General features: G+C 39.9%; 1 protein-coding gene across 2 annotated transcripts in view; it reads left to right on the top strand.

Annotated features, from left to right (window-relative positions):
- TRDMT1 (tRNA aspartic acid methyltransferase 1) overlaps window positions 1-22,869 on the top strand; it is a 425,365-nt gene that overhangs the window by 318,059 nt on the left and 84,437 nt on the right. The window contains exon 7 of one of the 2 annotated variants that reach the window (XM_053713981.1): window positions 16,841-16,924. The exons of the other annotated variant lie outside the window; for it this stretch is intronic. Coding sequence (XP_053569956.1) covers window positions 16,841-16,924 — 84 coding nt within the window. The remainder of the gene's footprint in view (window positions 1-16,840; window positions 16,925-22,869) is intronic. 2 annotated transcript variants of the gene reach the window in all.

The following is a 22,869-nucleotide window of genomic DNA, read 5'->3' on the forward strand; positions in this document are numbered from 1 at the left end:
TGGTTTTTTTAATCAGGTCTGATAATTTATTTTCTTTAACTACAGTCACCACGGTACCATATGGTTTCTCCTATGCAAATATTCCTCCTTAACGTCGGTCGAATGACTGGGGTAGGCGGAGCCTAGGAGGGATCATGTGACCAGCTTTGCTGGGCTCTTTGCCATTTCCTGTTGGGGAAGAGAATATCCCACAAGTAAGGATGACGCCGTGGACCGGACACACCGTTGGAGAAAGTAATTTATCAGGTAAACATAAATTCTGTTTTTCTTAAAGTGAATGTAAATTTTTATGCTAAAGTGCCCGGTTTTTAAAAATTTGATTAAAAACAGGGGCACTTTAATTCATCAAAATTTAAATTTCACTCGTGTTGTGAAAAAATACCTTTTAAACTTGACAGCCGCTCCAGCTTCCCCTGGTCGTCGCAAGCCATTTCTGACATCAAAAATGATGGATCGGTCATCCTCCAATCACGGCTTCTCCCCGTGACAGCCGCTCCAGCTTCTTCCGCCCGTCGCAAAGCCTCTTCCTGGGTCTAAAATGAGGAATCCAGTTTCCTCCAATCACGGCGTTGAATCAGACACTAATTCCTCCGGGGAGAAGCCGTGATTGAAGGATGACCGATCCATCATTTTTGATGTCAGAAATGGCTTGCGACGACCAGGGGAAGCTGGAGCGGCTGTCAAGTTTAAAAGGTATTTTTTCACAACACGAGTGAAATTTAAATTTTGATGAATTAAAGTGCCCCTGTTTTTAATCAAATTTTTAAAAACCGGGCACTTTAGCATAAAAATTTACATTCACTTTAAGAAAATTAATATTTTTGACCACAAAGATAGGCCATCGACTTGTGTGTTGACTAATTAATCATGAGAGCATGACAAACCAAGGATAAATTAAATATATGCTTTAACATAAGATAAAACAGAGTTTAAATAATAGATTAGTAGTGAATTATAACAGCATGAAGTTAAACCCTGTTTTCTTCCTAAATGGGAAAGAGTCCACAGCTGCATTCATTACTTTTGGGAAATAAGAACCTGGCCACCAGGAGGAGGCAAAGACACCCAGCCAAAGGCTTAAATACTCCTCCCACTTCCCTCATCCCCCAGTCATTCTTTGCCTTTCGTCCCAGGAGGTTGGCAGAGAAGTGGCAGAAGTTTGTTTTGTCTCTTATGGAGGGTAGTATTCTTCGACATGAGATGGGAGTATTAAGTAATCCTATCAGTCTCTCAGTGAGGGCCTGGATGAAAGTTAGAGTCCGGAGATGCAGGGAGAGTCTTTCTGTGAAACCATCCCGACTCATATTAACAGCTCCACAAGCAATCAGCGTTGTCGAACTTCGCTTTGCTGACTGCTTTCTTCTCTCAAGTCAATGGCAGAGGCGCTGCTACTATTCGTCACACTTGAAGGGCCGTGTTCCTGTTCCACGGCGTAGATTCCGGTAAGATCGTTTAATTTTACTTCATCAGAATGTACTGTAACTTATTGTTTTCCCGTAAGGATCCATCTTGCAGGACTTATTAAGTATATTTATAGGGCGTCATTGAGGTTCCTTTGGTATCTTGGAATCGACGGTTAATATCTCCCGAAGGGTATTATTGAACAGGGGGTTATTTAATCATGTTTGTTATGTTATTAAAACTGCTTATGTGTAGTATTAATTGGGCTCTCAGCTTAGAACATAAAGGCCTTATGGTTGGGCATACTTTTTTGGACTGTACGGTTCACCTTGTGACTGGACGTGTTTACGTTCTGGTCTTCCATTTCCGCATTCCTGACCGTGTGGCGACTGAAAAATTAGAGTCTGCTTGTTTCTGGTTCTAGGAGGTGGTGAGTGCCCCAGCACTTGTGGGTGTCAGGTGCCGTTTAAGTTTTTTTTTAGTCCATATTATTATCTTCTCTATCTAGTTATGGAGGATTCTGATGCTGAGACTCAGATTCTTTGACTTGTGAAGAATGCAAAATGGCCCCGTTGACACAGGTCACTCATTTATGTTCGATATGCCGTACTAGAGCGCACTGTTCCTCGGGCTCAGGGAACCAGGGGTCTGATGAGCCATCCGCCTCTGGGGGTTCTGTCCTCCAAGAGGTGAGTTCCCTAAAGCTCCCTACTACTACACATGCGGGTAACCCAGATTATGTTTATCCCTCCTTACAGGGCGAATTGTTCCCCCCGGAGGTTGCAGCTCGTTTTTGCTTTCACATATTTTTGGCGATTATGCGTCTGCAAAGTCCAGAAGTTTATTTGTGTTTGTGCTCGTGCCCAATCGTCCCGGGTCTACCGGCCTTTGGCGGACCTATACAGTTCCCTGCGGGTGTAGCTGTTCCTGAGTGTTGTGCCTTTCGTTGCAGAATAGCGCGTCTTTGCGTTTTACTCAGACACGTTTTTGAGTTATTAGAGGATCCTATCCTTAACGGATACGAGAATCCGCAGTCTTCAGCTTCAAATGGGTCACCTCATTAGACATGAGGGGATGACGTCATTTCCAAAATTGTCTGATTATTGAGATCTTTCCCAGTTTTTGTTGGAAGATCAGGGTTTTGTTTGGCTGGTCCTACGGGTATGCCTGCTTTCTTCCTGGTTGTTAACCTGCGGGTTGCTTTATATTTTCATTTATCCGGTTAAGATGTCTTTTAATTTCGATTATGTGTTTCCTGTGGGAACTTCTGGGATTGATTCTCTCTGGTTGCTTCTTCGGAAACTTGTTAAGGGACACGTTAGTCCTAGGTTTGTCTGTTTTTCCTCCCCCTCTGAGGGAGATTTAGCCAACTTGACAGTTATGACCCCAGCTGCGGCTGGTCCTGCTGGGATTCAGATCTTCTGTCCTGTGGCTTATTCAGACACGTGGCGCCTGTTATGCCTGGCTGGTCCGGTGGGGTGCTGAGTGCTCACATTATTATTTGTGTGTTTTCTTGTTTTTCTTTACAAGTTCAGCTAAACACTCTAAAAGGATCCGTATGTCTGGCAGGATTGTGTCAGTCCTTATTCAGCATTCAATCTGGTGACCGGGTCAGTTGAGCTCTGCTGCGTCCCTCTCTTTCCTCCGATTTCCTCGGGGCAGAGAGTTTCCTTCCTCTCGTGGGAGGATTGGGGGCTTAGCGCCTCTTTACCGCTGTTTTGAGCGGTTTAGCCTTCTGAGGCTCTGGAATTGTCCTTGGACTTGTTCCTGCTGTGGTTCTCTTCTTGAGACCATTCAGACTTCGTCTGTTCCACAGGTTCCTTAGGGGCACCTGGTTCCCTTCGGGAGTTGGTTCCTTTGTAGGGACATGGGCAGTGTGGTCTCCTTGAGCTCTGTTTAGGGTTTCTTCCCAGAGTTGGGGTATGCTCCGCATCCTTCTTTCATCTTATCCTCTGATTTTCTGTGGGTGATGTGGAGACCAGCCTTTGTTTGAGTGACTTTGTCCTCGAGGTATCCCCTTGTTCATGGTTGTAGTGTGGCTATTGCGCCTAGCGCTCTAGTGACCTTCTTTCGGTCTTGCTTCCTTAGCTCCTTGGAGCGTTTGACTCTGGCAAGGGGTGGTCACCTTGGTCTTGGGGGGGCTTATATCTTTCCTTCAGAAGTGTGGTCCCTATCTTAGGGCTTCTTCTGGCTTCAGAAGGTTAGGACTGACGGGTTAACCTGTTTCGGAGAGAGGTACGCTCTCTGGGTTGTTCTGTCCATTTGGAGAGTTGCTGGCTCTGCCTTGAGTTTATGTTGGGCCTTTAGCTAGATCGCTAGGTCTACAGCCTTGTAGACAGTATTCTCCATGTAGTATTTCGGGTTGGCACCCGAGCACTTTTGTAATTGCTGTGCCATTTTTTCCGCTCGTTGTTTGAGCCTGGTGTTTTTCTGATCCCCTGGTTTCAGACCTGCCGATGCTTGGGCTGGCCCGGCTGGAGGTAGGTCCTGAGATCCGTTATTCTCGGAACTTGGGGGCGCGTTGGTCCTCATTGATGTTCTGGGCTCTCCTTTTATTTCAAGACCTATGTGTAGGTCTTGCGGTTTCAGTTGCCTAGAGTGTGCCTTCTGTAGTGGAGGTTTAGCATTCTACATTTGGGTAGCCGCTTCTAGCAAGTATTTCTTTTGTGTCACCCTGAGGATGGCTGCGTGTTCTTGACTCAGGTGTTTACCTTCGTCTGGGTCTGCTACATGTAATTTTGCTTGAATTCCTCTGGGTTCTGAGTTCAGTTGATGTTTGGTCTCCGTTTTCAGTTGTTCCTAGGCACTGGTTGTCTTGCTGCCTGGCAAGTGAAGTGTTGCTCTTTGCAACCAGCTGCAGCTGTTTGCGCCTTGATCGAGTGCTAGCTAGCTGTTCCAATCCTTGCAGGATTTTGGAAGAACTTTTCTTTGTTCTGCTACCGGTTCTAATCCTTGTGGTTTCTATTTGGATTGGGAGTGGCCTCCCCTAGTTGTCAGGACCCATTTAGGTCTTGCAAGCTTGGTTTGATTGTTTTTTTTTTCCTTTATGGAGTTTGTGATAACCTTTCGGTTAAAATTTGGTTCTTCCTTGCCTTATTCCTTTGGGAGTTTCGGCAGCGGATCCCTTCGCTAGTAAAGGGTGTGTGGTGGGGGACCGACTGTTGGGCGACGGTGTTTGTTGGGTATGGGGTTTCAGGCCTGGTGCCCTCAGAATGGGCCGCTGATTGTACCCTCCCATTTTTGCATTCAGTGTCCTCTATAGCTTGGGTATTGTTTTCCCAAAAGTAATGAATGCAGCTGTGGACTCTTTCCATTTAGGAAGAAAAACATAAATTATGTTTACCTGATAATTTTCTTTACTTCCTATGGAAAGAATCCACAGCTCCCCACCTGTCTTTTTTTATGTGGGGCGTCTTTGTTTTTTATTCTTCTGGCACCTTTTCACCCAGATATTTCTTCTACTGTTCCTTGTTCCTTGGCAGAATGACTGAGGGATGAGGGAAGTGGGAGGAGTATATAAGCCTTTGGCTGGGGTGTCTTTGCCTCCTCCTGGTGGCCAGGTTCTTATTTCCCAAAAGTAATGAATGCAGCTGTGGACTCTTTCCATCGGAAGAAAAGAAAATGATCAGGTAAGCATAATTTATGTTTTTTCAGGTGCTTATAACTTTAAATTGGGTGAACACATTTAGAATTTGACAGTTCTATGAACACACTCAGTGACTACAAATATTTAGCATTTTAAGTAAATGGTTGATTATTTTTGAAGTTATGAAATTCTGTAACACTGAAAGGACCTAATCTAACGTGTAAAGTAATCTAAAATACAAAGCACAAAGTGTAAGTGTAACAAAACTCTAATATCACGCAGGGCTGTGTTACACCGTAGTTGTCTCTCCTTCATATATAGAAATGAGAGAGATCTGGCAGTGCTTGAGAGTTCTGCTCTTTTTATTTTGATTATTCAGTGAGTTCAGCCCCTGTGAGGTCTGAACTGCAATTTCTCTCTAAGCTGAATAACCTTTTAATATCAGGGCCTTAGACATGTGCTTGAATTATGGCATTGGAACACATATATGGAAAATGACCATGTGGACGTGTAAACACAAATGTACATATGAGTAGCAGAACTAAAGCAATAAACCTTTTAACTAGAGAGGGCATCAGGTTTAATTACCATTCATTTAGCTCACAGATAGATAACATTGGATTTTTTTATAAGCAGACCAGAAAATATTAACTAATGTTACAAGTGGGAAGAGCTGTCTTTTAAAGAAAATCATTTAAAAAAAAATTGCAATTTAATCTCGATTTTATTAAAAATTACTATAACACCTTAATTTTTCAATAAAACGTTTAGTTATCACTACAGAATCTTACTGTACATGTTTCTCAATGTCCAATACACTCTTGGAGCATAAAAATTAACACTTCTAATTGGAGGAAAAATATAAAAATAAAAAAAACTTATTGTGCACTGCACCATTGTATACTACTACTGATGATTGATGATCTACAGTATCTTCTGGGAATCTACACTTGACTCAACTAAATTATATATTAAATAAATATAAATATAATATTACATTTATCATCTATCTAATAAGTAACTATATATTATTCATCCTCTATAATCTATCTACTAGATAGATGATAGAGATAGAGCAGTACGTAGTAGATATTATTTATATATATTTTGATAACATCATGTTGAATATATTATATTTCACAATTCACTTCAGAATACATCCTACAATCAACCCTTAATGAACATATATAAATAAAATATATTGTATTATTGTAATATGTAATCAAACTCAATGTTATGCGTCACAGAAGTTAAAAAAAATAAATCAGTAAGGCACTTTAAAGTTTTTTTACAATATTTACTTTATTGCGCACAACCTTGAGCTGTCCCACCGCCACACCACCGCTTCACCACCACCACACCACCGCTTCACCACCACCACAACACTCCCAGATGACTCCCACACACTCTTCAATCTCTTCCAAAATGGCCGTTTTGCAGGCATTCTCAGGTCCGCCCACGGCTACACACTGGTCTGCCTCTCATCCTCCCTCTCCGCTTCCATTTCCATGATGATCTGAAGATTTTTATTTTTTTTTTAAATCGCATACTCTCGTGGTTTTAAAACCGCGGCTATTAGTCGCGGTTTAAAACCGCATCTGCGATTAATCGTGCAGCCCTAATACACACTTTGTGAGGCACCAGCTCCTACTAAGCATTTGCACAAGTTTATAAGGTATACGTATACTAGTCTGTGACTGACTCATGACTGTTATATGATACAAGGGGCCGGCTAATAGGGAGAAAAAAATTATTTGTCAGAAAAAAATAAATCTGCTTATTTGAAATTCAGAGTAAGTTTTATTGCATTGTCTTATTATGCATGTGTTAAAGGGACATTAAACCCAATATTTTCTTTCATGATTCAGACAGAGCGTACAATATTAAACTTTCTAATTTACGTATATCTTTAATTTAATCGTAACTATTTTGATATCCTTTGTGAAAAGCATATATAAATAGGCTCAGTAGCTGCTGATTAGTAGCTACACATAGATGCCTCATGTGATTGGCTCACCCATGTGCATTGCTATTTCTTCAACAAAGGATACCTAAAGAATGAAGCAAATTAGGTGATAGAAGTAAATTGGAATGTTGTTTAAAATTGTATTTTCTGCATCCGGGGGTTCCGGTGGAGGAGGAGCAAGCAGGTGAAGCTGAGCTCTGGCCTCCAGTCCCACAGCTGCTGGCGGTGATTCTCGCGCCTCTCCCAAGTTTGGGAGTTTGCATTAGGACAGTTAATACTATCACTCAGGAACCCACTCAGCGGCACTTCATCCCGTTGAGAAGGCAAATAAGCTGCCTAACATACCCAGTATTTAGGTCGCTATAAAGGGACAGTTGTTTGGCTCTATACACTTAACCACTACTTGAAGTTCCAATATACTGGCTGCTGTTGTCTTTTTAAAGTAAATCTTAGGAGACAGAGCAAGAAACTAACGGACCCGGCTTACAGCTGCAAGTTACCTGGCACCTCCTGAGTTTTTCTGAAAGCCGCACTATTTACTTGTGCTTGAGACTTTTCTCTCCCCTCACCGGTCTCTTCCCTCCCACCTCTAGCGTTGGCTGAGAGCTCCTGTCGTGGAACCGCAACTTGCTGGCAGGAGCAGTTTGTTCTGACGCCGGACATTGTGAAGATCTCGGCCCAGCTTTTGGTGCTACCCTCCCCCTTTCCCACCGGTGCTGCGTGAGAGGGGGTAAGGGTGATTGTCTTTGAGTGTGCAGCGGAGGTTTGCGACCTGGTTCGCCGGTCCGTTTGACGGGCCCCTGCATGGATCCTTCCCCCTCCTCTCCCACCGGTGCTGTGTGAGAGGAGGGAGGTTGGCGGCTGAGCTGTGAACGCCGAAGAGAAGCGGCGAGGGGGATTCCCTCACTACTCGAATATAGCAAGCAAGACTCCCCGCAGAGGCAACAACAGGAGGAGTAGCAGCGGATGAGTGGGGAAGGAGGAGGTGAGTGGGAGAAACACTCTCGGGAGAGTGCATAGGGAGGAACTTTCCAAAATTCTTGATCAATGCCGGAGTTATATTCTCCTTCATATTAAGGCAATAATAAGAGGAGATAAAGAACTATAGAAAAAAAGGGAAAAAAGAACCTTGTCTTGAAAGGTCTCAGAACTGAGCCAAAGGACTACAACCAGAGAAACAGGAAAAAAAACAGAAACTGTTACGTTACTTGGCAGTGAAATATTAACCTATTACATATAACAGTACTTACTATAGAATAGAAGGGCTGTAATGTGTTAAGTTGCCATAGTTTGGCTTACATCAAAAGGGAAAAAAAAAAAAAAAAAGAGTCTGTAATAAGGGTTGTTTATTTCTCTGTTTTGCTTGTTCAAGATCTCTATAATTTGAAACCCTAGCTTCCCTTATAGAAGTCACTAAGGCCGAATTAAAATCGATACATTTTTTCTTTTTTTGTCAGCACATGAATAGCTACAAAATAGTTATATCTAATGTTATACAAAGGGCTTAATGTAACGCTTAGGGACTTGGGATGAAGCACCCCTAACGTATTTAACTGCCCTCAATATAAGAAGTTAATTGTGTGCTTTTTCCTTTTTTTTCTTTTTTTTTACATAGCCCCCTTATCTCTGATGAAAAAGGTGCAAAAACTGTATTACTGAATTAGTGGTTAAACTAATAGGTCATAGCCTCTTTTTTCTTTCATTTGTTTTACTAGATTGTGTATTAGAATTTCAACCTGGTCAGTAGGTTGGAATCCATTTGGTCTCAACTTTCTTAAGATGGTGTTTTGCTATAGATTATTTGTACCCTAGTAAAATCTTTTTCTTTCTTTTTTTTTGTATCTTAGGCCTGGCTGAAATCTTGTATATACCATATTAAGTTGTTTTCTGTACAGGGACCTAATTGTAGACTCTCTATATAAGTAATAGATAGAAGTAATTGCCCAAGAGCCTTCTATCTTGGAATTCTTGCTTCTCTTTTAGAAGCCATTAAACCCGATTTAAAATTGATACATATATTAACATATGAATGGTTACAAAATGGCTATACCTAAAGAGATATAGAGCATTTGAGGTAATACTTAGAGACTCCTGAAGAAGTGTCTCTAGCTTAATTCACTGTTTGCCACAGGAGAATTTAATTGAGTGCCCCTTCAATAGCCTCCTTATTTCGCACGAAAGGGCAGTAAAAGTTATATCATTGACTTAGGGGTTAATTGAACAGGACATAGCCTCTTTCTCTCACTTCCTAAGAATAATAGATTCTATATTGGAATCCCAACTGCCTAGTAGATTAGAACCCACTTGCTCTCATTTTTTAAAAGACAGTGTTTGGTTATAGACTATATATACTCAATTATATCTTGTTTTACAATATCCACTGTATAAATCTTGTGGGAGAATTTATCTTTTTATTTTTCATCTCAGGCCCTCCTGAAAGATTGTCTATATCATATTAAGTTGTTCTCTATAAGAGGACATCTTACTTTTGAAAAACTGTTTAAACTACTAAAGATATAGCTCCTTACTTAACCCTCCTTGGTTAGAAATATACAATAATCTAGGATCGAAAGACCGTTTCTTGAAGTTCTTGGTTGCTTCTTCCCAGATAACAGGAATTAATTTCTCTCTCATAAAGTCAAGACTGTTCGCTATCCTTAGATAACACAAAGGGTTAATATTAACAAGACACGACTAGGGTAAGAAGTCCACCTTGGGGCCAGTTGAAGTAAAAAGAAACTGTATCAAGGGATACAATAAGGTTACTCAGAATTGCTGTTAAATTGCTGTTGGAGGAGAAACAGGAATAGAGAAAAAACTACCCTGTTAGAAATTGTACTAAGGAGATAAGTGTAATTGCTGGTTTCTATAATTCAAGTCTACACTTTATTATACGCCGTGGTCTCCCCTAAAAGAAGGGGGAAGGAAGGGAGGGGCAGATAAGAGGGGAAGAAAAGGGAAAGAGTTAATAAGGGAAAAGGCACTCTCACAAAATATACTTAATTATAATCTATAGTTAACAGAATTGTATCATTCTCTCTAAATTCACATTACTATTCGGCCTTGAGCCTCTTGCACTTTTTGGGCCTTGTGCCCCATTACACAAGTTTTCCACTTCCTTTTCACTGGCACAACCTCACTTTCTCTAAATTTATAACTTTAACATCACACGTCACACTCACAATCACTCCCCCCCCCCCTTTTTTTTTTTTTTTTTTTCTGCTTCTCTCCCACTGCACTTATTTACTAGGAGCGTTTGGTTAAACAACCCCTTCTTCACCTTCACCCCCAATCACGTGGTACATGGACAAATTTCTCTCGAACTCTCTTAAAACACCCTCCCCTAATATGGCAGGGAGACATAGGGACAAGAAACTCAAGAACATACAGGATTTAGCTACTGATCACCAAATTAATCCTACTAATCCCGCAGCAATGCCAGAAAATCTTAACATGCAGATGTTAGTAACTAACATAGCAGAGGCACTCTCTCCTAAATTTGAAGCACTTAAATCTGAAATTAAACAAGATATCTCCGCCTTAACTCAAGAGGTAAGGCAATTCTCGAATAGGCTGCAGGAAGTAGAGCAGAGGGTCTCGGATTTGGAAGATCAAGTAAGTCTACATAGTGCTAAAACTGAGACCTCAATCAAAAATCTTCAAAAAATGATGGATAGGCTAGAGGATCTAGAAAACCGTTCCAGACGGAACAATCTAAGAATAATTGGACTTCCTGAAACTAATCAATTTGAAAACCTTGATACTTTCATTTCCGACACACTCGTTAAAGCTCTAAAAGTCCCATCCACATATCCACCGATTATAGTGGAAAGAGCCCACAGAATAGGGGCTCCTCGCTCGGATAGCAACAAGAGTGGTAGACCTAGACCTGTAATCGCAAGATTGCTCAATTATAAAGATAAAAACCTACTACTGCAGTATTTTCGTAAAAACCAACCAATCACTATAGAGGATAGTAGGATCTTGATTTTTCAAGATTTTTCGGCAGATACAGCCTTAAAGAGAAAAGAACTGGCCCCGACGTGTTCTAAATTCATTCAACAAGGGTATAGAGCGGCCTTGATTTACCCTGCTAAACTTAAAGTGGTAGTAAAAGGGACAACACATATAATTGAGGATGGCCAAACTGCAGAAAATCTTTTTAAGACCCTAGACACATAGATACTAGTTATAAATCTAGTTTATCTTTTTCTTTTTTTTTAATTCGCAAGACAGATGTATGACGAAGGTAGCTTCAGGGTTTGGGTTAGGAATCCCCTCCTTTTTTCCTTTTTTTTTTCTCTTTTTCTTTTTTTTTTTTTTCCCTTTTCCCCCTCCCTTCCCCCTCCCCCCTTTTTTTTTTTTTTTTTTTTTTTTTTTTTTTCCTCCCGTTCTTTCCCGCCCGGTTCTCTCCCCCCCCCCCCCCGCTCTCTCAACCTTCTTTTTCTCACTATACGTATTAGAGTGATATGACACAAAAACTAGAAAATCTTAAAATTGTATCCTGGAATGTAGGGGGAATATCGTCCCCCATCAAACGGAAGGCAATATTGACACATTTGCGGAAAGCCCAGGCTGATATTGGACTTATCCAGGAAACGCATTTAAACTTAGAGGAATCACTAAAACTAAAATCATCCTGGGTAAAGGAGGTATTAGCGGCTCCAAGTTCTGGAAAGAAAAAAGGGGTCGCAATACTTATAGGCAAAAGAGTCCAAGTGGAGATTTTACATTCCGAGGTCGACCCTGGGGGGAGGTATGCTGTGGTCAAACTGAAAGTAGGTCAGATAAAATATACAATTTGTAATGTCTATGGTCCGAATAAAACTGACCCTGACTTTTGGGATTCACTACAGGCCAAACTCCTTCTTAGCAGTGAAGGCCATTTAATCCTGGGGGGGGATTTCAATATGGCTCCACAATGTCCTTTAGACAGACTCAGAAGAGACACTAAGCTCTTGAAACAAAAGAAAGATAGCCTTGATTTTAAAATGATCAATAAGATTAAACAAATCCTTGCTTTACGAGATATATGGAGATCTCAAAATCCTGATACTCAGGACTTTACATGTCTATCTAAGGCTCATAAATCTTTATCTAGGATTGATCTGTTCTTAATTGATGATCGGCTAAGCTCTGCAAAGGTAAAAACAGAATTAATGCCAATTTTTTTGTCAGACCATGGGCCTATCTCTCCCGAGCTTAATTTTGCTCAGCCGAAATCAAAGATTTTGCGATTCTTTTTTCCCTATTATTTATCCACAGATCTGAAATTCAAAGAATGGCTTAGGAATAAATTTAAGGAACATGCTCAATTTAATAATAGCTATGTAGATCGCACAGATATCTTCTGGGAAACTGCTAAAGCAGTCCTCAGAGGGGAAATCACTGCATACACTGCTAGATTGAATAAGAGAAGGAGGGCAAGAGAGAAGGAAGTATGTAACTCAGTGATTAATTCTTACAATCTTTATCTACTTGAAAGACTTCCCTTAAATTGGGCAAGATATATTCGTGCCAAATCTGCAAGAGATACTTTCTATCTAACCCAGGAAACTCACAATGAGCTTAGACTGCAAGCTAAATTGCATAGATTTGGTAATAAGTCTGGTAAAATGTTAGCTAAGTTAATTAAGAACGAGAACAAAAAACCTATTATAGACAAAATTCAACATAATGGGAAACATCTATCTAAGCCTGAAGAAATCTCAAATATATTCCATCAATACTTCCAAGAACTTTACACTGGCAAGGAGTTTGACATAGAGAAGGCGAATGAATTTTGGAGTAAAATTACATTCCCTACGGCTACTTCTGAAGCAACTGACAGACTTAACTCACCTATCACAAGGGAAGAAATTGAAAAAACAATCATTAAACTCTCTCTTAACAAGGCGGCTGGGCCGGATGGATTACCCAATGAGCTCTACAAAATTTTATCATCAGAGATAGTCCCTTATCTGGGTAATTTGTTCAATGATATCTTTATAAATAATAAACAGGTCACACCTTCTTTCGCGTCTTCATTCACTACATTGATTTTAAAAGAGGGGAAGGACCCTACACGTAAAGAGTCTTATAGGCCAATCGCATTGCTAAATTCGGACTACAAGATTCTTTCCTCAATCTTAGCAACTAGGCTTCAGTCTATTTTATCCAGAGTGATCCACCCGGACCAAGCCGGCTTCCTTAATAACCGCAACTCGTCAGCTAAAATTAGAGAATTACTTGTCACCATGGAATTTATCCAAGGATTGTCTCTACGGGGGGCGGGGAGAGAGGACTCCCCGGACCTGGCCATCTTGTCAATTGACGCAGAAAAGGCCTTCGATTTAGTAATTCATAAGCATATAATTTTCTCCCTATTGAAGTTTGGGATTGAGGGCAATCTCCCTAAGTTTGTGGAGAATTCATATAACCAATCCTATACACGCCTGATTATCAACAATGACACTTCCTCTCCAATTGCATTGGATAGGGGCACTCGCCAGGGCTGTCCTCTCTCCCCGCTTCTTTTCGATCTAGCCATAGAACCCTTGGCAATTATGATTAGGAGCTCCCTGGAGGGTATTAAAATCCAAAATCATGAAATGAAAATCGGTCTATACGCTGACGATTTACTTGTTTACCTCTCCAATACAGCTCAGAATATTCCAAGGCTACTGAAAATCACTGATCATTTTGGTGCATTCTCAGGGTATAAAGTAAATGCTACAAAATCTCAGTTAGTCTGGCTTAGAAAAAACACTAGAAGTAACTTAGACTTGCCTTTCAGACTGGTAACGGAATCAATGAAATACTTAGGAATTAACATCCCAATTAATTTGAGGGACCTATATAAAGCAAATATAACTCCAATGCTTGCCTATTTAAAAGAAAGGCTTAAGGCCTGGCAAAACTTACCACTTTCAATATCTGGTCGGTCAGCTCTATTTAAAATGGTACTTCTCCCAAAGCTTCTTTACATCCTACAGAATGTCCCAGTAATTCTTTTCGAAAAAGATGTACGATCATTGAATTCATCAATTAGGCAATTTATTTGGCAGGGGAAAAGATCCAAGATAGCCCTCTCTAAACTAGCAGTACCAAGAGAGCTGGGAGGCCTAGCACTACCAAACTTAAGATCCTATAATTTATGTTTCCTAGCTCGCATAGTAGCGGACTGGATATCCTCCAAGAATTATGTTTTAAATAATGAACTCGAACTTAACATATGTGAACCATACTCACCAGTGGCCTTGGCGCACTTGGAACCTAGAGATCTTCCAGTAAGCATTAAAGAACTCAAATTTATCTTGAACCCTCTTAAAGCTTGGTCTAAGCTAACCAAATCTCTCTCAATAAGTTGTATAGCATCAAAATATCTCCCTTTGACCAGAAACCCGAATTTCCAACCAGGTCTAGACTCTTTGGTTTTTAAAAGTTGGCACAACAAAGGATTGGATAAGGTTATTTACTTAGTTGACCAGGATAGAAAGTGTGTCAGGTCCTTTGAAGAGCTGAGGGAGGAATTTAATTTGTCCAACAAAGACTTTTTTGCATATCTACAGATAAGGCATTACGTCGTTGATCTTGTCCATAAAATTGGATGGAGCTGGACTTTGGGCAAATTGGAAAATTGGCTAGTAATAACTAAAAATAGCTCTATGTCCATCGCTCCCTGTTATTATATGTTGGGCCTAAATAGAGGCACTTCTATTCTGGAGAATCTCGCTCTGACATGGAATACCTTAATTCCATATAGTAACATTGAACCGAAAACTATTCAATCATCAGTAAATAAAATAATAAAAACGACTCTTTCCTCTAACTGGCGTGATGCACACCTAAAACTTTTGCACAGGGCATACTTTACTCCGGAAAGGGGCCTAAGAGTCCGAAATCAGGAATTTAATAAATGCCCCAAATGTTCTTACTTGGCTGCAGATCTAATTCATATGTTCTGGCATTGCCCTAGACTGAGAAATTTATGGAGCAAACTAGAATACTGGCTTAAGAATAAATTGAAAATTGAATCATTAGCTTTGACTCTGTTCCAGGTCATACTATGTCTAAAATTTGAAGATAGGTGCCAGCCTAATGAGAAACTAGTAAATTTGTCTATTTTGGCCACTAGATACCTGATATGCAAAAAATGGAAATCGAGATCAACTCCATCCATCTCCGAAATTAGGAATCACTTAAAGAAACAATGTGTTTTAGAACAAAAAAACGCGAATATAGATAACGAACTAGATGTAAGGAAATTTTTTTGATAAATGGGCACCGTTTATTAAGATTCTCCCTGAGAGAGAAATTGACTATTTGATCTCTCCATTTAAGAACTCAGAGATGGTTCTGCTGGGTATTTGGTAGGTGGCGGGGGTTAGAGAGAATCGGGATCTTTCCTCCCCCTTCCCCTTCCCCTTTTTTCCCCCTTCCCCCCCCCCTTTTTTTTTTTTTTTTTTTTTTCTATTTCTTTTTTTTTTTTTTTTTTTTTTTTTTTTTAAAAAGCCCAACAATGAGTAATGAGTTAATGGATAGATAATTCAGTTCAATTCACTGTGTATATGACTTGTAATATGCATTTTATGTTTGCTTGATATTGTTTTTCTTTCTCTGTTTTTCTTTGGTGCTAACATAACATGTCTAACAACTGAAATATTTTTTTTTTTTTTTTTTTTGTTATCATGGATCTTGTACTTGTTGCTGGTTATAAATAAATGCTTAAAAAAAAAATTGTATTTTCTATCTAGATCATGAAAGAAAATAATTTTGTGGTTTCATGTCCCTTTAATTATGGAATTCTACTGTAATTAGTGGTGTTTTAATTCTCCCTTAATCTCCCACCTTCAGCTTCTGCAGTCAAAATTTCTGCAATATTTAAAGCGATCAATACATGAAATCCTGAACCAGAGATCACTATAACATAACACTAATTGTTCCAAATAACCATCACCCCTCTAAGGGGGTCATGCAAATACTATTGGAGTTTGTGAAGTTTTGCCCACAGAACAACAGATGTGCATACTTTATTGAATTTAAACCCTGACCTCTTTACCCTATGCTGGTAAACTATAGTAAGATGTTAATCACTTTATAAAAAAGGGGAATATCTTACTACAAATATGATGCCTCCTCTGCATCTGTTATCTCTACATATGCCCAAAGGCAGAACTATTCTTCACTTTCTGCAATGAGATTCCTGCATGTGTCCTGTTCTTTCTGCAGACATGCTGCATTTTCTGCGATGACATCTCAGATCACTGTATGTTCTGCCTTGGGGTATATATGATTATTAGGTTTGTAACAAATTACAAAATTACAGGACAATCAAAATGTTCAAGTATTTGTTCCCAGGGATCCCTGTTCTGGATTTTTCTGGGGATTGCAACTGTTGATGCTGAATGTAGTTTTGGAATTCCGTTCATCAGAGCAAGCTGCTAATTTGATTACCTGTTTTATGAAGAAGTCTCTCATGTTTTATAGTTTATAAACTTTTTTTTTTTTTATCAACTCAATTTTTAAATGTATCCACTGTGTGATATTAGGATCCCATTAAAATAAGTGGAATATTTTACTTTAATTTTTTATGAAATACATTATTATCCATTTGAGAAGCTTGTGTTTTCTGTCCCAATGATCAAATTAAAAGGACAGTGCAATATTAAGAATTTCCCATCAATAAGTTTCTCAAATTTGCCTTTCTTGCATTTGCAGCCCACAAAATAGTTACCATAAGTAAAACTAAGAATAATTAACGTATGTAAAGGAAAATATTTTTCAGTATATTCTGCAGTCATTCAAAATTAAGGGCACAAATGTCTGTTTTTCATTTCACCATTTCAAACAGTGATTATGGGAAACACAATTTAAATTTAAATGTATTTATTTATTTATTTTACTAGCTAGGCATTCCAAATTCAAGACTGCGTTATTTTCTGATTGCAAAGCTTCAAAAGGAACCATTTGCTTTCCAGACCACCAATAAAGTAAGTTTCAGATTTTTGTTTTACTCTTTATAATATACAATAGCTTAGTCTGCAATATTTGAATGCAATTATGTGCCAGAACTCACTGTAATTGTATGCATTGTTTTGTGTTTAGTTTTATGATGTTTTTTTTTCCAAGCATTTTGACTTCCCAAAATATATATAAATTTGCAAAACATAGAACAAGCTATTGATGCTGCTGTTCGTTCCTGGCAGATTGCTTCTCTTTCTGTTTTTTCATATATAAATATGACCCTGGGGATAATCTCTCTAAGGGTGATGGGGGAAACCAGATGTGGACTTCTTGCCCAATGTGCTTAGAGGGATATGGCTGCACCTCACTGACGAGGCCGAAACGATTGTCTGGGGTTGTCATGTTCCTTGTTCAGAGGAGAATTGCCTGGTATTTCGGGGCTGGACTGACCATGTCGGCGGGGTCAGACTGATATACTACAGGAAAGTTTTCCTCTGTGAAAAGCACAATTGGGCAGAAAGAAGCTACTCCCAGGTGGCAACCGGGCCATAGAACAAGCTATTGATGCTGCTGTTCGTTTCTGGCAGACAGCTTCTCTTTCTGTTTTGCAAATATATATAAATTCTCAGACATCTTCAGACAGCTCTCCTTTCCCACTTAAAACTCACTTTCTGTTGCCTTCTACTGGGTTCAGTTTTTGTCTAAATATTTGAATAAATATAATGTGAGCTGGAGTTCTATTTGAACCTATAGTGGGGTGGTGTCTTGTTTATGAGTAGTGTTTGTGTGATGGGTGGTGTGTGTGCAAATCATTTGTAGAAATTGTTTGTGTGGTTTGTGATATCTTCTTATTCAGGTAGTCCTCATTTTAAAGAGATTCATTTTACACTGATTCACAATAACTGTTACAACACTTACACCCAAAAGTGGGACATAAGAAAAGTACATAAAGGATTTTACCATTTATCTAAAACTGTGTGAGAGACTATTAAAACATTTGCACAAGAATTAAAGAGACTTAAAGCTACGTTTCTTTTGGTGGTCTTAATTGGTTTTAGTTAACCATTAGCCGCTAGAATGACAGTCAATGAAAATAACACCATTCAGCAGTTTCAAACGCTGTCAGATTTTTGCTTTACCAAACTACTGCAGCAGAAAGCTGTTTTTGGCTCTCATTCAAGTTTGTGGGAGGCAAAAATAAATAATCTGAGCACAGTTGATAAAACAACTTTTTTTATGCAGTTGGGCTCAAATTTTTGACAGCTTTTCCTCGGTGTAAAGGGTCAAAATGCCTTTATGACTGGTGTTTCACAGTCTTTAATAAAATCATAGGTACATACAAATATTGAATATATTAAATACTGAAATATTATAAATTAGCAATAATTCACATTCTTATAAATGTATTATAGAATGTATATTACACAATCTTGATAATCTTGGTAGAGTTTCTAAGCAACGTAAAAATTGCCAAGTTGCATGAGGTAATGCTTAACACCTTTTTAATATTTTTGTGCAGTTGTAAATTGTAATGAGAAATATTAAACTGGGTGAAAGACAAATGCAAAATACAATTAACACTAGCTGGATGATTTAACACTTTGTGTTTCTAGGTGACATTTCCAGTGAAAACTTGGCCTTAGAGTTTTAGTAGATGTAACTAAAATGTATTTAAAGGGACAGTCAACACTAATAATCATTGAATCAATTACAAACTAATGTATAATTTAAATCTCAATGCAGCCTGCTATGCTTACCCATCCTTATGTGTTACCGTTGAAACATCTCACTTTTATTCGTCTTTTTTCAAATGCAAATTGCCTCCAAACTCCTCCCCCTCTCTTCCTTCATTCAAATATTTTTATTTATTTTTTCGTCCTGAGTAAGTGCACGATATTGAGCGTCACGTCACTATGCCGGTGAGTGTCAAATGCGCATGCACAGTATCGCTATACTCACTGCTTGAAAGAGAAAGTGCAGGGGAAAGTTTTAGGAAGCGCACCTGTGAGAAAAAGCACATGCGCAATTTACGGACGTGCATGCGCAATCGGCGGACGCATTCAAATCAATTTTACTGTGTAGACGGATTTGATTGGCTGTGATCCAATACTAGGATTGGAGAAGAAATGATGGGGAGGGAATTCACAGCCATTTTAAACGGTCACAATACACTTTCAATTGCAGGATAAGTCACAGAAGAGGGAGTCTGAATTGTGAAGCAGTGATACGCTTCGTTTCGTATGGGGGCAATGAAATTCTTTTGGTAACATTTATTTTCAGTGTTGACTGTCCCTTTAAATTTATTTACAATGTGCAAACTTGTATAACTACACAGTTCTCCCCAGGACCTGTTTAAAGGGCACACCACCCAACTAATTTTACTGTCCACCCATCCAAAATGTAAGCCAATAATAACGTAAAACAAAATAATATTTCTTCCATAAGGTGGTGAGAGTCCACAAGCCATAACATTTGGGATTAAGCTTCCTCCACCAGGAGTCAGGCAAAAATCACCGAACACATGAAGAGCTTTAATCCCTCCCACTTCTTGCTTCCCCTCAGTCATCATTTTTGCTTTCACAGGAGAACAGGTCTATAGTGCATTGCTGTTAATTTATGACTGAAAGGGGTGCTCAAATTGTCTGTGAGGCCCACATCCCCCTCAGAGAACCGAAAAGAGGTCAGAGGGGTGCACAGGATTACCATGGCTGCTGAGTGTAAATCTCTTGTGGGAGTTTTTCACCAACCTACCACAGTGGTCATTAGGACTGGTGCTTAGTCACCTACAGTTCTTGGCACCTCAGGGTGCTTCCTATCAGAGATCCCGAGATGGTGACATCTAACTAGGATGATGGCATTGCTGCAGATCAGGTAAGTGCAGCTGTGGGTACACACAAGGTAAGTAGAACTTTATTTCGTTACACTCATAGCCCTCAGTGTTTGGCTCAGATTCAGCTACTGGAATGCTTTACCTATCCAGAGGGGGCCCTCTTTTAAATTTATGGACACAACAAATTTTCATCTAAGGGACATGACACCCACACTTTTTCTTTCATGATTTAGAAAGAGAATGCAATTTTAAACATCTTTCTGATTTACTTATATTATCTAATTTGTTTTATTCTCTTGATATTCTTTGCTGAAAAGCATATCTATATATGCTCAGGAGCTGCTGATTGGCTCACCATGTGCATTGCTTTTTCTTCAACTAAGGATATCTAAAAAAATTAGCAAAATAAATAATAGAAGTAAATTGTAATGTTGTTTAAATGTCTATTCTCTATCTGGATCATGAAAGAAAGATTTTGGGTTTAGTGGCCCTTTGATATCAGTGGTACTATATGCTGAGATCTCTATAGTGATTCTTGACTTATTTATTATTTATTTATGGTTTATGTGCACTATAATTTAATTGTGTTACTGACAGCAGTTAGATATATTTTCCTTAATATAAGAAGAGTCCACGGCATCATTCCTTACTGTTGGGAAATACTGAACCTGGCCACCAGGAGGAGGCAAAGACACCCCAGTCGCCCCCTTCCCCCAGTCATTCTTTGCCTTTCGTCACAGGAGGATGGCAGAGAAGTGTCAGGAGATTTGTAGTAGTTCCTACGGAAGGGTATCTGCCCTTCGATATGGGACTAGAGTTTTAAGTAGTCTTGTCAGCCTCTCAGTGAGAGCATTGACGAAAGTTAGAATCTGGAGATGCAGGGAGAGTCCTTCTGCAAACCCATCCAGACTGCCTGCTAACAGCTGCTAAGCAATCAGTGTTGACGAGTTTCACTGCCTGCTTGTTTTCTTACTCAAGTCCATGTCAGGAGCGATGCTACAAGACTGTCACACTTGAGAGGCTGTGTTTCTGTTCCACAGCATGAATTCTGGTAAGATCGTTTACATTTTTACACATGTTGCTAGAAGACAGGGTCACAGTGTGGCTCCTTTTATCTTAATAGAATCATGGGTTAATATCTCCTGAGGGGGATTTTTGAACAGTGGGAATTAATCAAATGTGATGCTTTGATTTTATGCTGCTTTATGTGTGAGATTTATTGGGCTCATAGACTGTTTGTTATGTGGCTGGAACGCACAGGTTTTTACTTGGCGCGCGTTTTCTCATAACAGGGGCGGACCTGCCTTGCGCACCATGTGACCGGGAGTGGTCTCGCTTTCACTTCCTATTTCCTTACCGAGCTGGCTGTCAGAGAAGACACTTTTTCTCTGTATTGTCTGGATCTAGGAGGTGGTGAGTGCCCCAGCCATTGGGTGAATAAAGGTGCCGTTTTTGAGAAATAAAAAAGATTGTTTTATTTTCTGTGTCCTACTGTCATTATCTTAAGCTATGGAGGACTCTTGAGATACTAGTGGGTACTCCCTCTATTCCAAATAGTAATACCTGTTTATATTGTGAGGAGGCCTTGGTATGCCTGCCCTCTCAACTATGTTCCACATGTCTTGAACACATCATTAGGTCTAAGAAGGTCAACCCCTTTAGTATCACTGAGCCATCCACCTATGAGGTCTTGCTGTCCCATGAGGTGCATACCCATCAGTCATCTCCTTCTACACACGCAGCTTCCTGTAGCATGCCTGATCCTCCATCTGGAGGGAGCCTTTTACCATCAGATTTTACCACGCAGTTAAAGACGGCGGTGTCTGAGGCCCTTCAGTGCTTTACCTTGCCCCGCTAAATGCAAGTGAAAGGTTAAACATAGCTCTCCTGCCCAGAGGTCATCATGTGATTTATTGGATTTATCTGTTCTGACTCAGTTATCTGAGGATGAGTCACGCTCTGAGGCTTCAGAGGGTGAACTGTCTGGGTCGGAGTTTGCTGCCTCTAAGCCTCCTGCTGCAGAGGAACCAGCCTTTAGGTTTAAGATTGAACACTTTTTCTTCTAAAAGAGGTCCTGTCTACATAGGAGGTTCCAGAGGCCAAGCTGCCTGATGAACCTTTGATTCCTAAATAAGACAGAGTGTATGAGGACAGGGTAGTGCCGTTAACTTTTCTTGTACCTGTAAAGATGGCGAACATTATTAAAAACGAATGGGACAGAATTAGATCTTCCTTTTCCCCTTTGTCTTCCTTTAAGAAATTATTCCCGGTCCCGGACTCTCAATTGGAATTGTGGGGTTCCATCCCTAAGGTAGATGGCGCTATCTCCATGCTTGCCAAATATACTACTATCCCGCTTGAGGATAGCTTGTCGTTCAGAGAGCCAATGGATAAGAAGATGGAAACTTTTCTAAGAAAGATGTTCCAACATACGGGATACTTGTTTCAACTGGCAGCGGCTGTTGCCTCAGTTGCTGGAGCAGCTACCTACTGGCACGACTCCTCAACGTTATCCAGGAAAGAATTAAAGCATTGAGAATTGCTAATTATTTTAATTGTGATGAAAACATGCAGATTTTATTTGGTCCAAGCCTGGATTCCATTATCTCCATGGTTACAGGGGGCAAGGATGCTTTCCTACCCCAGGATAAAAAGACCAAGTCTAAGGGACAAAGTTCTAATTTTCGTTCCTTTTGTTCTGATAAACCTAATGACAGCAGCCCTCCGCTAAGCCTGAGCAAACCAAGAGTACTTGGAAGCCGGCTCAGTCCTGGAATAAATCCAAGCAGAGCAAGAAGCCCGCCGAGACTAAATTAACATGAAAGGGCAACCCCCAATCCGGGGCTGGATCGTGTAGGGGGCAGACTATCGCTCTTTTCAGATACTTGGTTCAGAGACGTGCAGAATCCATGGGTCCTGGAGGTCATAGATCATGGATACAAGATAGGTTTCAAGTCTCATCCACCCAAGGGCAGATTTCTCCGCTCAAGCCTGTTTTTCAGACCAAAAAAGAGGGAAGCATTTCTGGGGTTCATGCGGGATCTGTCCTACTTAGGGGCCATTGTTCCGGTACCTATTGCAGAAAGAGGTTTGGGATACTATTCAAACCTTTTCGTGGTCCCAAAGAAGGAGGGAACTTTT

The sequence above is a fragment of the Bombina bombina genome, chromosome 5, assembly GCF_027579735.1.
Source record: "Bombina bombina isolate aBomBom1 chromosome 5, aBomBom1.pri, whole genome shotgun sequence".
NCBI classification, from domain to species: Eukaryota; Metazoa; Chordata; class Amphibia; order Anura; family Bombinatoridae; genus Bombina; species Bombina bombina.